Source organism: Sarcophilus harrisii, chromosome 5 (genome assembly GCF_902635505.1).
Source record: "Sarcophilus harrisii chromosome 5, mSarHar1.11, whole genome shotgun sequence".
NCBI classification, from domain to species: domain Eukaryota; kingdom Metazoa; phylum Chordata; class Mammalia; order Dasyuromorphia; family Dasyuridae; genus Sarcophilus; species Sarcophilus harrisii.
In genome coordinates this window covers 252,799,412-252,815,535 of record NC_045430.1, presented here as the reverse complement: position 1 = coordinate 252,815,535, position 16,124 = coordinate 252,799,412, and the positions used below count along the sequence as shown (strand labels likewise).

Sequence of the window (16,124 nt, the reverse complement as noted above, 5' to 3'; positions counted from 1 at the left end):
AAATTGGATTTAAACTGTGAATGTTACCTATAGTCGCCACTGCTTTTCTTCTGAAAGCCTGAAGAGCCAGGATCTCCTACCACTGATACTGTGATGAGTTCAAACCCAACACTATATTGCCTATTATTTTAAAAAGAATAAATTATTTCCATGATTATATATTCTCAAGTAAATATAAACTTGCAATACGGGCACATTTACAGTACAGGTGCACCATTAAGCTACATAACAACTAGAATTTAGAAACATCTGCATACTATTTTTGTACTTAATTATACAAATGTCATTTATGCCATTTACTCGAGTCTGTCAAGATTAATATTATTCAATTCATCGTGTACGAGACTAATATTTTTTTGCACTTAGTATGTGTGTGTTGACTAAGTTATTAAAAAGATGAGAAAATGACTGACCATTATTTAAAAAACAAAATAAATAATGTATACTAATCTATTATAATATGGTATATTTTCAGTTAACATTTTAAAAAAGATAATCTTTTAAAAAATGTTAACTAAAATATACCAACACCAGACAACACAAAACTTAAAAATAACTACACAGTGAGCTTTTGAAGAATATAGGACACTGTCTACATTTTTTGTGTTCAAAAATGTCTAGAGTGGTGGATGAAATCTATAAGTCCCTGAGAAATGGACTTTAATCTACAACTATCAATTCGATTTAATTTATCAAGTACCTTCTATAAACTTGGGCAAGTGGCATACAAAGACAAGAATAAAATAAGATTAAATCCCAAGGATTTTACAATCTGAGTTATGTATCTATCTCTAAATAAACATTCCTTTTTTATTAGAAAAATAATTTTAAACAACAGAATAACAACAACTTCTGAATTATTACTTAAGCCAGGCACATCCTAAACTATACATATGTTACTGAAATTTTATTAATGCAATGCAAAATCCTCTAAACAAACCTTGGTCCTCTTAGCTCAATCAGTAGAGGTCCAGCTTTTTCCAACTGAAATTGGTAGATGGGGTTCTTCTTGTGGGAATCCCTAAAATTCCCACATCCTCCAGCACTTTGACCTTTCCATTGCCCATTAATCTAAAATAAAACAAAAATCCACAAGATACTGGAGTATAAATTTTATTGAAAAAGTCTGGTGAATATATATGAGACTTTCCTACATTCCTTAATTTCCCTCTGAAAATGATTCCTATCTTTGGTTGGGGAAATGAGCATGGTTTCCCTGTCTCACTGAAACTGCATCCATCCAAGTCCAACTCAGATGCTGACTTCTCAACAAAGATTTCCTGGACTTCACCAATATCAAAAGGGGCCCCTCTTTCTCTACAGTATTACTGAATTTTACATCTCATCATTCTTTACCTGGAATCCTATTTATTTGGGTACATGTTTTATCTTCCTGACTAGATAATTTTTTGAGGGCAGGTCTCATGCCTTTTTATATTTCCTCTACTACTTTATCCATAGTAGCTACTCAAGCTGAATGAATAAACTTCAACACAATTAGAACAGATAAGCAAATCTTTTTTTGGGAGGTGGGATAGGGTGAAACAATTGGGGTTAAGTGATTTGTCCAGGATCACACAGCTAGTAAGTGTTAAGTATCTAAGACCAGATTTCAACTTGGGTCCCCCTGACTGTAGCCACTGAGCCATTTAGCTGACCTCAAGAAACTCTTTTGAAGTGGCCTTTGTATTTATTCTTTAGCCTTTCCATTTTCACAGCTACCATCCTAGTGCAGGTATAATCATGCCACTCCTGGACTAACAATGTTGTAAGATATAAAACACACCGACTCAAAGAAACTCACCCTTTTTGATACAACATATGGTGTAGGAATCTTTGAAAAAGTAAATTTACATGCCGAATACACCTAGGTTGGAAAAAAAAGTTATATGAAATTGCTGTGCAGCAATTTGTACAAATAAATCTTTTCTTTAAAAATTTAAACATAATTCCCTGTGTGAGGTAACCATCTAGAACACACGGTTTCTATTAACTTGGTCACTGTTGGCTCCTTTAGGTTAATACCAGCGCTGCAAAAGGCTCATAGAAGTACTGGCTATATCAACAAGTTTACGGTGAGATGTGGACCTTCAGCAGACTCTTACTACCCTTTACTGTTGATCTTCTTAATGCCTAGGAGCAAAAAAGATTTCGATTCACCTGACCTCCAAAGCAGGCAGGGACCAGAAAAAGAATCCCTCTAAAACACACCTCTTTTTTGAGCCTTTGTTTAAAAAATTCTAATGAAGTGAAACTCATTTCTGGTAGTAGTCCCTTTCACACTGGAATAACCGTCATATCCTTACATTAAGCCTACATTTGGGTCTTTGCACCTTTTATCCATTGATCCTCTGGACCATCTCAAAAGACCTGGGTTTAGATCTGGAACCTGCCACTTAATTAGCAATCTGTTAATCTCACTGAACATCAGTTTCTTCATCTATGATTTTGTACTGAAACCTTGAATGCCTATTATGAGGATTAAATAAGATGATGATATAAAAGTACCTTGTGACTATGAAGTGAATATTATGTAAATATTATTACTGATTTTAAAACTTGTTCTGAGAAATACAAAGTCTGCTTAAAAAAAGAAAATAATCTTAAATTGTAATTTAAAGAAAGATACTACTGCTTAGTTTTTAGAAATGAAACTTATGTTTCCCCAAGCCACATAGGTCTGGAAACACACTGTTTCTTTTGTCTAACAGTAACAGCACCTACTACTTGTTGGGCACTGTACTAAGCAGCTTCACTCAGTTCTGAGCAGGTCAGCAACAGGTGAGCCACTTTGGGGTGAACTTGCTGGCCAATTAAAAATAGCATCACTAAGAGAGATTCCAATTTGCTTCAGTGAAAGAAGCAAATGTGCTCACACCCACATACACCCCCCAATCACCATGAAATCATAGACCCTTAGGAGCTGGCATTTCTCCCAATCATCTGCTTAAAAGAATGGAGCATTTTTTCCCCACTGAGAACAACAACATTCTATCTGGTACCATTCTTTTATCCCATCCCACTGGGCCAACACAGACTGAACGTACCCTGACTGTGTAGTGGATGGTGTTCTGTTTCTCATATTGAGATACTACTAGTGTAAACATATGAGGCCCTGGGGTTGTCAACTTTATCTTGGTTAGATAGTGGGGACTATTGATGCGAATTCCGTCAATATATGGAGGAGGGTCAGCTGGAAAAAAAAAAAAAAAGACATGCTCAGAAACAGACATTTCAGAATTATTTTTCAAGTCAGTCTGATGTTTAGTCTGATGTCCATTACGCTTATTAAAAAATTCTGTGGTTTTATATAATAGTTGCTGAAACCAACCAGTTCAAAATAGCCCATAATAATGATTTTGAAATCTAGGCACAAACGATTGTTACAATTTATACTACAGTAAATTCTGAATGCAAAAATTTATCAATGTTGTATTATAAGGTAAAAACTTTTAAAACATGTAGATTTTACTCCATTCGACAGAAGGCACTACACTAGCTCTACTAATTTGCCTCTCTCCTCAGGGTTCAGTTTAAAGATAGTTTGATCTACTGAGTGAGCCTGGAAGGGAGTATGAGGAAACTTATATTCCAGCCTTATGCCACTTTGCAAAACAACCAACATTTTATATAGCACGTCAAAGATTTGCAAAACTTTTTTTTATAAACATCTCATTTGAGCATCACAAGTCTGTGACCGGAAGTCTTATCCCTATTTCAAAGATAAGGAAATTGAAGACTGTAGAGATTAAATACCTTCCTCCCTCTGTCCTACAGCTATTAACTGTGAAAGCCAGATTTTGAGATGTCTGGGAGGACCCCCTTTTCACTTTATGTCTAAGAATTCGTAAGCATTAATTATGTGCCTACTAAATATGAAGGGCAGGACATGTAGTGGGTATAAAGACAAAAACTAAACTGTCTCTAAGTTAATTGGGAGGGATGTACATGTGTGTACATGTGTGTGAGAAAGTGATCAAGATAGACAAGAGTTTTTTTTTAAGGAAACTTAGGATCCTAAAATTTTGAGGTAAGGAGAGAAACTATTCAGGGTCAAGGTCTGAATCTTGTTCAAAAGATAGAATGTTGTCAGCGGGAAACAATAAAAGGCTTAGTTGGGCTAGACTGGAGACTAGATGATGGACAAAACTATGTACTAAGAGTGTACTAGAACTGGAATAAAAAGGATTTTAAGTATCAGAGACGTGTCTTTTATCTTAAGAGATGACAGGGAATCACTGGCACTTTCTGACCTTAGGAATGACATAGTGATACCTGCAACTGAAAAACATCGCCTTGGCAGCTATATGGAGAATGGATTGGAGAGAGAAGAGATATTAGACAAGGAGAACAGTTAGGCAGTTACTGAAATAGTTCAGGCAAGACATGATGAGTGTCTGACCTAAGATAACTCTATGAGCAGAGAGGAGTCAGCTCTAAGAGATGGTGCAGAGGTAGAACAATCAGCCTTGATACATGACTTAATTGGAATTGGGGGGAGGTAAGGGAGATTGAGGAGGCAAGGATAACTCCAAGGTCTGATTCTGGGTAATAGGAAGGATGGTGGTGCTACTGACACAAAGAACACAGGAAGAAGAATGACTTGCTTGTATGCAGTGAATTTGAAATACCTACAGGACATCTATTTGGGATTATCTTTTAAAAAGGCAGCTGGTAATATAGGAAATAGAACTCAGTAGAAAGAATAGTGTTATATTACCAGAGCTTCTTAAACTTTTTCTATTCGGAAGCTTTTTACCTGGGGAATTTTTATTCCACCCTGGGTATATAGATATAGAGGAGTATGTGTGTTTGTATGTGTGTGTATGTATATATGTCTGTGTATACATGTGTGTGTACATATATAAAACAAGCACACAAATCAAACATTTACTAATACTAATCAATTTCATGACCCTCCCCCCCCATTCAGTTACACAATCCCATGTAGGGTCACGACCCACAGTTTAAGAAGCTGTGGATACAGATGTAGGAGTCATCAGGAAATTGATGATAATTTAATGTATCGGAGCTGATTAGGTTGCCAAGAGCCCAATAGAAAAAAAAGAGAAGTGGGTCCAGGACAAAGCCTTGAGGTATATTCACTTTGGGGATGGGGCATGGATGACAAGCCTGCAATGGAGACTGGGGAAACCAAAATCCCTAGCTTCCTCTAAAATACAGTTCAGGTGCTACCTTCTTGAAGAGACTTTTCTCGATTCCTCCTTTATTAACATCCTTTATCTGTTAAAATTACTTTACTTGTACATGTGTTCCCCCAGTAGAAAATAAGCTTGACTGTAGGGATTATTTCATTTTTGTAAATACAGATCCAGCACAAAGCACAACACAATGTCCTGAACACAGTAGGTCTCTTAATAAATGTTTGATCAGATTTTTGATCTTTTAAGTTGAGACCAACATCAATCATTCTCTGTGGCCAGTAACTCATTAGTTCAAATCCATCCAACGGTACTTCATAGCTTGAGAGATTTTTAAAATCTAAGTAATCTATATGTCTATCATTTTCAGATTTACCAATTTAGTAACAGTCAAGAAAGGAAATCAGTGCAGGTACAGCCTGCTCTTGAAAACATCAGGCTAGCTCTGGATCAATCCTTCTTTTTGTGATATTTATTAACTATTCCTTTAGAAAAACAATAATGAATTTTGCTGGAAATCAAAGTATACTAAGCCTGCAGCTTAAAGTATTGCTACTACAACTATTAGTACTGCTACTACTTTTTTTTTTTTTAAAGACCTTTCTCTATTCCCGAGGTAACTATTCTCCATTTTCTTTTAAATTATATACATAGTAGTATGATGAGCAGAATATGAAAAATGTAAATATGGGCTAGTTGTAAAAGGAGGAAAAAGATAATTGCCATAAGTGATGATAGTCAGTTCTCAAGACAGTGATTTGTGATTTCTCAGAACTAGTCACAGGGGGTTAAGAATGCAGAGATATCTTTTAATTTCTTACCCAAATTAATAGTATTAAATTTTAACTTTTCTCTCTACAGAACAAAATGATGTTATTTTTCTCTGGTATAAAATCACACATAGATATAAATTTAGCATGTACCGTATTGATAAAGTATCTCAACAAACATACCTGGGTAGTAAATTTTTTTCCCGTCACTCTTATATACTACCATTGTGATGAATTCTCGATTATTTGCAAAATCATCCTAAAAAGCAAACCATGGATTTTACTATAAAAAATGGCCAAAAAATTCCAAACAAGTTATTAATAAGAAAATCTAAAATTTAAAACAAAATCTTAAGAATTATTAAAATTTACATATTTAACATAATATAAATTAAAAAAACTTTTGAAGGTAAATTGGTGATTATTTCATAAAAATCACTGAACTAGCAGAGACAATATATTTAATAATATCCTAAAAAAAAAAAATTAAAATTGGCTTACTTTGGAGAATTCATTCTCTATAAAATCAGAAAGAATAATTTGTTGATTCCAAGCCTTCACTGTTTACTTAAAGTCTAATAAACAAAGGGGAAAAAAAACACCATAGAGAAGAAAAAAAATCCTACAACTTATTCTTTAGAAATTATTTTACACAAAATTTAAGAGTTAGTGTCTCAATAACTTATAAATGCCATTCTTTAGAGAAAATATATTCAAAGAATAAAATTCTCTTAGGGAACAAATAGAAATTAAACCAGCTGTAATAAAAAAAAAAGGCTCAATTTATAGAAATTTAAGGCAGGATCTAAAAAATTTCAAAATAACTCACATCATCATCACCAATACACTTTTGCTTTTCAATAAAATACTTGGAAGCCGTACCTTGTCAGTTATGTGTCTACTAAGCAGAACCCAGACTGCAGTGCCACCTTGTGGACAGTGAACTTCCAGTTTATATTGGGGATTGTTTGCCAGGCTGTACACATCTTTCACAGGACCATGCTTAGCATCCCAGGTACTGAAAAATGAAATTTGAAAAAGAATGAGATGCTGATATACTTTCTTACGGAACTGAGAAAAGAACACTGAATTTCACCTACAAAGCAATGTCAATAAATAAGGCACAAGGCAAAGGGAAATGAAAAGCTCTGAGTGGTAGGCATGCTGGCGACTGCTGGCCATAGAGAAGGAAATCCATTCTCAATAAAATATCAGTTATGAAATTCTAACACAAAAAAATACGGAGACAGTGTCAATGACGGGACTTTTGAAACATAATGAAGTTTTATAATAACAAACCCCTGGATGGCTTATTTAGAGAATGCTAGAGAATGAACCAAAAACTAGTTGAAATAATTTATAACCTTAGCAAAGTTAATGTGACGACTGCACTAGCACCTAGGACACCCCAGAATCAGCTGGAGTCAGGATAAGCAAAAGTCCTTGGTCTTTATACGCAGGATTGAACAGGATGGAAGCAGAATCTCCCCGACCACCTTCTCCCTCATCTATGGCCCAAGTGTGACTCTGGCTCCTCTTACTCCACCCCCCTAGTCCCTCCTACGATCCTCTGTATACACCAACCATTGAGCCAGCACAGCATAGTGGGAAGGACCATTTTCCAAGCATATGCTCACAGAGTATTGTCCAACCAATAGTTAGTCTCAAGTGCTGGGCTGTCCTGACCTCAGTGCATGGACTCAATAGTTTCAGCCCTCTACAAGTTGTAGGTTAAAAAATGAACCCACAAAAATCATCAGCATGTCTATAACAAAACTACCAACAAAACTGGTAGCAAGATGGAGAAATTCCTTTTAAAGCAACTGTAGAATAAAATACTTTTGAGTCTACCTGCCAAGACAGACCCAGGAACTATATAAGCACAATTAGAAAACATTTTTCACACAAACAATTAAAAAAATAATTCTCATAGATAGTCTAAATCAATATAAGTCTATCATGTATAAGATGCATAGGGATGGGAGGGCAATTAGGACCAAGATGAGTGCAGGTATGATTGTTCAAATAGTTTTAACTTCTTGGGCGGCCATCTAAGTCAATACAATAAAAATGACAATTCTATCTAAACAAATTTATTTATTTAGTGCTATGCTAAACTACCAAAAAAGTATTTTGTAGAGCTTTTTAAAAATAACAATTCACTTGGGAGAACAACAGGTCAAGAATTTCAAGGGAATTGATTTTTTAAAAAATGTGAAGGAAGATAGCTTAGCTGTATCAGATTTTAAACTGTATTAAAAAGCCATCAAAAACAATTTGATAATGGCTAAGAAAAAGCTGTGGATTAGTGGAAAAAATAATTTTTTAGTCAAGTTTCTCAGATAAAGGCCTCATTTCTCAAATATGTAGAAAATGGAATCAAATCTAAAAGAATTCAAGTGATTCCCCAATTGATAAATGGCCAAACAATATGAACAATTTTTTCATGAAGAAATCAAAGCTATATTCCTATGAAAAAATGCTCTAAATCACTAATCTAAATCTCTGATTGAGAAATGAAAATCTAAGCAACTCTGAGGTTATATAGCTCATACCTATCACATCAGCTTATGTGAGGAAAGGAAAATGACAAATGTTGAGGGGATGTGGGAAAACTGGGACACTGATGCACTATTGGTGGAGCTGTGAACTGTTTCAATCATTCTGGAGGGCAATTAAAAAATTTAATGTAACTTTTAAAATTTATTTTTAACACACATTGCTTTATGAATCATGTTGGGAGAGAAAAATCAGAGCAAAAGGGAAAAACCATGGTGGGGGGAGAGAAAAAAAAATAGAAAAAAGAAGTGAACATATCATGTATTGATTTACACTCACTCAGTCTCCTTAGCTCTTTTTCTGTCCAAAGTCTATCTGGAATTGCTTTAAATCACTGAGACACTGAGAAGAACCAAATCTTTCAGGTTCTGCTTGTTTTACTCAGCATCAGTTCATGTAAATCTTTCCAAGCCTCTCTAAAATCAGTTTGTTCATCATTTTTTATAGAGCAAGAATATTTCATTACCTTGTTTAGCCATTCCCCAATTGATGGGCATCCACTCATTTTCCAATTTCTTTGCTACCACAAAAAGAGCTACTACAAATACTTCTGCCCATGGGGGTCCTTTTCCTTTATGATTTCCTTCAGATATAGACCCAGTAATGGCACTACTGGGTCAAAGAATATGCAGAGTTTTATAGCCCTTTGAGCATAGTTTCTGGAGAGCAATTTGGATGGCGAAAGGGTTATAAAACTGCATCCTCTTTTATCTAGAAATACTATTACTAGGTCTGTATTTCAAAGGAATTTTTTAGAAAAGGACCCATATGCACAAAAATATTTATAGTAGCTCTTTTAGTGGTCACAAAAAAAAAAAAAATGGAAATTGAGGAATGCCCATTAATTTATGAATGGCTGAACAAGTTGTAATATTTTAGTGGAATACTACTCTGCTATAAGAAATGATGAGCAGAATACTTTCAGAAAAACCTGGAAAGCCTTATATGAACTGATGTAAAACTAGTAAGGAAAATCAGGAACAGCAATATGATCAATTGGGAATGACTTAACTATTCTCAGTAATAGAGTAATCTGAGGCAATTCTGAAGAACTTGTGATGAAAAATGCTATCCAGCTCCAGAGAAAAAAATTGATGGAGTCTGAACACAGATGGAAACATAATTTTTACTTCCTTTTATTTTTCTTGTTTTTTTTTGGGGGGGGGGGGATTTATGTTTTGTTTCTCAACATGACAAATATGGAAATATATTTTGTAAATATATATAAAAAATAATGTATAACATCAAATTTCTTGCTTTCTTATTCAAAGGGAAGGGGAGAGAGGAAAAGAATTTCAACTCAAAATTTTAAGACAAGATTGCTAAAAATTGTTTTTACGTGCAATTGGGGAAAAAATATTAATTAAAAAAGTTAACAAACCTGTGAATACATGTTGATTCTCTAAAAAGACTTGGGTTCCAACTCAAATAAATCACATCAAAATATTGGCACAGATCCTCCCAAGAGATCCAGAAAATACCTATAAATTAGTTTAGAGTTAATTTGGTGAAAAAATATTGCTTGTTTTTACACATAGGTTAAATACATTTTAAACTGTCTAAAACATGAATAACTACATTGTAAATGACAATTCATCACACTTATTATTACTACCATTGTCTATTTTCTGGGCTGTTCTTGGATCAAAATTTAAGTATTTTTGTAACTCCGGAGTCCAGTTTCTCAAATCATTTTCACTGTATCTTCCTTTCCAACGTAAATGACTCCAAGGGTTTTTCAACTGGATAAATTGCAGACCCTATAGAATGAAATACAAGGTTTCATTTTCAAAGTTAAGAGAAAGCTCAGCCACATTTATTCACATTTATTTTTAAAACTGCCCACCAGTAGCTTATGAGTCCATTTTTCAAGGACTCTGTTTTTAAACATTTTTCCTTCAAGACATCCATTGTATATATCTGAGAACTAATCTTTTAGAGGTAATGTCAAGTCAAAATCCAGCTCCTGAACCTCCAATGACTCCATACTGCATTCAAGTCTATTCAGGCTGGCATCCAGGATATTCCATTATCTGGCCTCAGTTATATTTTTTACAGTTTCTAAACACTCAACTTTCTGCAGCCTCTGCTCAAGTTGTTCTGCTTGACATCTCTTTTCTTCTAGTCTTTCTAAAAAAAATTAACAATTAAACAGCTTACTCTAGTTCATCATTTCCCAGTGAGTTGTAGTCTCACCTCCTTCATGAATTCTTTTCTGATCAATCCAGCTTTCACTGAGCTCTCTCTCCCCCATTATATTTATAGTTTATACTACAAAATTTAATACTTTATTGTTCTTATGCAATTTGCTACTTCTTATCAGTGTATCAATGTAAACTGAAAGCCTCGAGATGGCAGAGACTTTGGTCATTTATTCACTATCCTTCACAGTGGAAATATGCTTGAGTGGTTATCTTCTGTAACTTAATCCCAGAGTAGAGGTGTACAGGGTTCTTGTAAGCTATGACAATAAGGTGAGTTCTGGAAGGTTCCCCTAGGATAGAAATGTCTCTAGTACAATCACAGAAAGAAGTTTGTTCTCAAGAAAAAGTTATGGAAGGAGATACTTGTCACCAGGAGGGCTGTCACCTTTAGCCAAGGAAACCCATCCCCCTTTCCCCAAAAAAGTAATGTACAAAGTGATCCTCCTCAGTCTTATTCTTTAGAAAATGGGGCTAAGCATCTCCCAATTTTAAGAATATCTATATTCTAACTTAACATTCAGTACTTTAAATGTGAGATGCTTGTTCAATAATTACACTGACATGTTAATGGAGAAACTAAGTCATATTCTTGTATCTTGGATGTAAATGAAGTCAGAAGATGGAAAGGAGGTTGCAGCTAAATGGAAATATGGCTCGCAGGACCTCTCATGAAAGACTAGACAAAACTGATTTTTATCATGCATCTACAGGCAACAAAACCCGTTTATGGAAAATATTTTGCCTTGCAGTGCTTAAAATATTTGCAAAGATCACTGTGACAATCATCAAAATTTATGTACTGACTTTGGATGTGGAGGACAAAAGTAGAGAAGTTCTGCAAAGAAATCAATAATATTCGACGTAGTCAATCAACATATACTTTAATATTCACTGGCTTCAATGCAAAGGCAAGCAAAAGGAAAGATGAAGAAAAATGGGAGGGGAGGAAGAGGAGGAAATGGCTAAAAATTACGAAATAAAGTGAGAGTCCAAAGGTTTGTAGATTCATAAAAGAAATTTCATGCCTTTATCATAAAAACTATTTTCATTAAAAGAGTTGGGAGGCACTGGACATAATGAAAACCCCAAACAGCACACATTAAAATAAGAAATGACTAATTATTGAAGTGGAAATAATTTCTGAATCAGCTGTCTGTATAAAGATAATTAACTAATCAGAACAAAGGTCTAAACAAGAATACTAAATAAGAAAAATAAAAATGAGTAAAGTATACAATTAAAATAGTTCTAACCTGATCTATTTAAGCAAGTTACTGAAGCTGAAAAATGGGACACAGAATAAAAATCTAATTAGTCACATGTTATCACAATATCCTAAGAAGTATAATTGATGTAATGTAATCAACAAGGAAGCTGAAAAAAACAACTAAGAGAGAAACTCGACAACCAAGGTAATATTGACAGAATACATCCTCCTATGTAAGAACTTACAGAGGGGAATGATGGACCATCATAAACTCTAACTTCCAAAGAGCAAGGAAGAAAGAGATCCAATTAAGTATTGTTCCTTTTTTGGTATCTCCTCAGCAGCTAGAATAGATGCTTAATGAAAGCTTGGCCCTGATATCTTCACTCTCTTGGGTCTGTAAAATGCTGCCCTAGCTTTCAGGGAGGTTTTTCGTCGGGCTTTGAGCATTCCTTCTCCAATCATTTTGTATTTACAGGACTTTCTGTGTAAATATCTCCCAAAAGAACACAAGCTTCTTAACGACAACAATTTTGTGTTTATTTTTCTATTTCTAGCATCCTACACGTATTTAAAACATTTAATGAATTCATAAAACCAATTTAAGTCAATGTCTGGCATGCACTGCATTTCCTATTCCTTCTTCCTCATAATCTCTAGGATGAGGAGGTCAATAGTTAAGATGCGCAAGAGAGGCAAATTCTTCAGCTCTGTCCAGGCTGGTAACTAAGAGCTGGAGGGGATTTTGGAGATTGTCTGCACTCCAATTTTATAGATGAGGAAAACTGAGGCTCAGAGGGGTCACTTGCCCAAGATTGCACAGGGGAAAGCCAATATTTAAGGCTAGGCTTCCCAAGGCTAAATCCTGTGTCCTTCCATCTCTTCTGCGTCTACTGTCAATATTATGGTCTAAAATGTTTCACTATACCACTTCATTTCCTCTCACATTTAAATAACACATTTCTGAATGGAAAAAGACAAATATATCAACTCAAAACCTTATATTCTCTGATGTCCAGAACCGCATATGCATGTGTGGGAACCAGGCCCCACTTCTCTCCTTCCTCTTCAGACATCACTCCAGTAGCTGTGGTGATAAGAACATCTCCTTTGTGAAATCTGGAAGTGCATCAAAAAGGAGGTGATTAAAGGAAATCATTCAAAAACCAAAGACTATACTATTTGTCTAAGGTCAAGAAATTTCAACAAATGTAGAACCTCTAACAAAATGCACAAACCAAGAAAAAAATTTATAAATACATCTCTAGTGGCAATACCTCTTATGTAACATGTCAAACAGAATAAACTCCTCAGAGTGCCACTCAATTCTGCAATCTTTAAATAAAGGCCTCACTTCTGAGAAGCATCATGAAGAAGCAGAAAGAATACTTTCAGTCCCAGCTCGAACGCTCACTTGGGAAACCACACATTGTGGTGATCGAGTCAGTGTTTTCTTGTCTCTGAAATAGAACTCCTGTTTGTACCTTCCTACTGGCACTGGGGGAGGAAAGCCGTTCATAAATCTTAAAGCCAAGTGATGTACCTGGGAATTATTATTGTCATTGAGAGCAGAACAGAGTCTTAGAAATCATCTAATCTCTTCTTTCACAGAAGACAATCCAAGGTCAATACAGGGTAAACTGATTTGTTCCCATAGTCCAATACATTTTCTAACACTAAAGCCTTTCCCTTATTTAAAACTGTGTTTTATGATTTGAACAGCTTGTTAACAATTATAAACAACTGTGATCTTAAAGAAAAGTCAAACGTGAATGTCAAATATTCAAAAGTGTTACATTTAAGAACGAAGGTGTCAATAAGGTGCTGATATTTCACACTCACTCTTTCTTGCATAGTTTTTAATTTTGAATGCACATAGTTCTGCTATGCATGGAAATTATGAATTTGGGGAATAACTCTGAGTAACTTAAAAATCAATGTGTATTCCATCTGGTATTAATGTGTTCTAGACCTCACTTTCTCAACCAACCTTTCTCCTCAAAAAAAAATCACTCCCAAATAAAATAAATGTGCCTATGCTGATTTTATTATTATTATGAGTATTGAAACATGCAGAAAAATAATTTTCAAGTAAAACATTCAGAAAAAAGTATATTCTATTAAAAAGATGACCTATGAATTAGTGTTACTCTTTCCTTCTATATGCGTGACAGTAGTTACTATTTAACCACAGAACCTGAGTAGTATCAATTAAAAAATTGACTAGGAAATGGTATGAAAAAACAGGACTTGTCTCTCTTTACTGTTTTCAGCCTCTCCCAGTGATACTTTAAGAAGCTTCCATTACCATGAAAAAACAACTAACCTTTGGTAAAGCATTCTGAAAGAGCTCTCTTTATTGAAATTCTGACTGTCTGAATGCATAGCAATCCTTTCTGGTATCCACCCAGTAAGTGCATGAAGATCAATGTTCTGTAAAATAAGGACATTTTAGGGACTGTTAATAAAGAAAGTCCTTAGTAAATCTGAAAAGTAAGTTTTAAATTTTTTTTTTTAAACAAAGAAATCTGTGTTATTCACGATCACAGCATCATAGTCTTTAACTTCCTTCAAAAAACTCTGAACCTCAATTCAAACCCGAGATTAATTACACGCATAGCCTCCTAGTATAATCACCAGAGCCAAGGAAGCGAACACACATATTGAAGACCCATACTTGTGAGGGGAGAGCATGGGCCTTTAATGGAAGACATGTCATGTAAACAAGTGCATACAGTTGAGCAAACCCAGGACAGCCTCAAGACCATCATGGAGGTAAGCCCTGACCTGAAAGGGGATCATGAAAGGACACCTTCTTGTACAGGGCAGGACCTTAGCTGGGGCCAGAGACTAGAGACGAGGAGAGTGGATAGGCCTGGAGTCTGGAGATGAAGAGCTTTTTGTGGGGAGGCCCCCAAAGTACATGCCCGCAGACTGTCCCCCATTGTCTGTCTCATGGCCATTAATGCATGTCCCCCCCTTTGAGGCCCAAGGTAAGCCCGGCCTCTGCTGAGGACTACCACGATTCTCCAACATGAGTGTTTTCTTCTAGATCATTTCACCCTTCACATCTGAATCTGTGATTGGAACCATGCTCCTTGGGCTTCTGTGCTGCACAACAGAATTCTACGCGCGACCTTTGCTCACTACACCGTATGTCCTGAGCTTTGCTTTGCTCATTATGCCATGCTGCTCTCAAACTTCTGAGTGTATCAGGATACCTGAAAAATATTTCTGCCAGCAATTCCTTATCTTTCTTGGTGGGGGTGGATTTAACAGATTTTTATTTACACTGCTGTAAATAGGTCAGCAGTTTCTAGACCTTCAGGATCTATGGTCTTTCTGAAAGGAGGGGGCTCCTGTTCAGTCTCAACTTCTGGGCAGGCCTGGAGGCAAAGCTGGAGTGAATAAGGAATGTAGCCTGGGAGGTCAGCTCAGAGACTCATGAGGGAGCCAAATTTCTGCTAGCGTGATTTTCTAAATTCATAGTTTCATCCATGAAGAAGGCATCATGAAGACTTAAATGAATACTTCTTACAAAAGGATTAAGAATCTTTCAGTTTAATATTATTTTAAATTTGAATATTTCCGTTAAATGCTACTGAACTTCTGACTTTTCTGTCAAATCTACACAACGGAAGGTGACAGACTGTGCGAGGAAGCCTCTTAAATTGCTATGTTAAAATCTTATACTTTAAAATGATCTTCAAAGATGTCATTTCATGTAGAAAATTGCAACCTATGAGAACTGGAGATTCAGCTCCTAAGATGTGTCACTGAATCTGAATTTTGAGCATTAAGTAATTCAGGAGTACAGCCACAAATTCCCATTGGAAAGACCATTTTTTTTTTTTTTTTTTAAAGCTTAATAACCAAACACACATACACAGTCATGCTCAGTTCTCTGTGATCCCATTTGAGGTTTTCTTGGCAAGGATATTTTTTGGTTTGCAACTTCCTTCACCTCATTTTACAGATGAGAAAACTGAGGCAACAGGGTGAAGTGACTTCCCCAGATCACCAGCTAGGAAGTACAAGAGGCTGAATTTCTGGCACCATATAAATTGCTAGGGAGCACCACAATGCACTGGGCTTGGAGGCAGGACTCCCAGCCTCAGATACTTAGTGGTTGTGTGATCTTGAGCAAGTCCCTCAATCCTGTTTGCCTCAGGTTCCCCATCCGTAAAATGGGCTAGAGAAGGAAATGGCCAACCACTTCAGT

At 35.6% G+C, this 16,124-nt stretch overlaps 1 protein-coding gene across 3 annotated transcripts in view; it reads right to left on the bottom strand.

Annotated features, from left to right (window-relative positions):
* CAPN7 (calpain 7) overlaps positions 1–16,124 on the bottom strand; it is a 43,060-nt gene that overhangs the window by 8,523 nt on the left and 18,413 nt on the right. For all 3 annotated transcript variants that reach the window (XM_003772006.4, XM_031940237.1, XM_012551350.3), the window contains 10 exons: positions 14,229–14,335; positions 12,901–13,021; positions 10,107–10,251; positions 9,873–9,972; positions 6,815–6,950; positions 6,116–6,191; positions 3,048–3,193; positions 1,805–1,867; positions 941–1,071; positions 28–120 (listed from right to left, as the gene is read on the bottom strand). In XM_003772006.4, the coding sequence (XP_003772054.1) occupies positions 28–120; positions 941–1,071; positions 1,805–1,867; positions 3,048–3,193; positions 6,116–6,191; positions 6,815–6,950; positions 9,873–9,972; positions 10,107–10,251; positions 12,901–13,021; positions 14,229–14,335 (1,118 nt within the window). The remainder of the gene's footprint in view (positions 1–27; positions 121–940; positions 1,072–1,804; positions 1,868–3,047; positions 3,194–6,115; positions 6,192–6,814; positions 6,951–9,872; positions 9,973–10,106; positions 10,252–12,900; positions 13,022–14,228; positions 14,336–16,124) is intronic.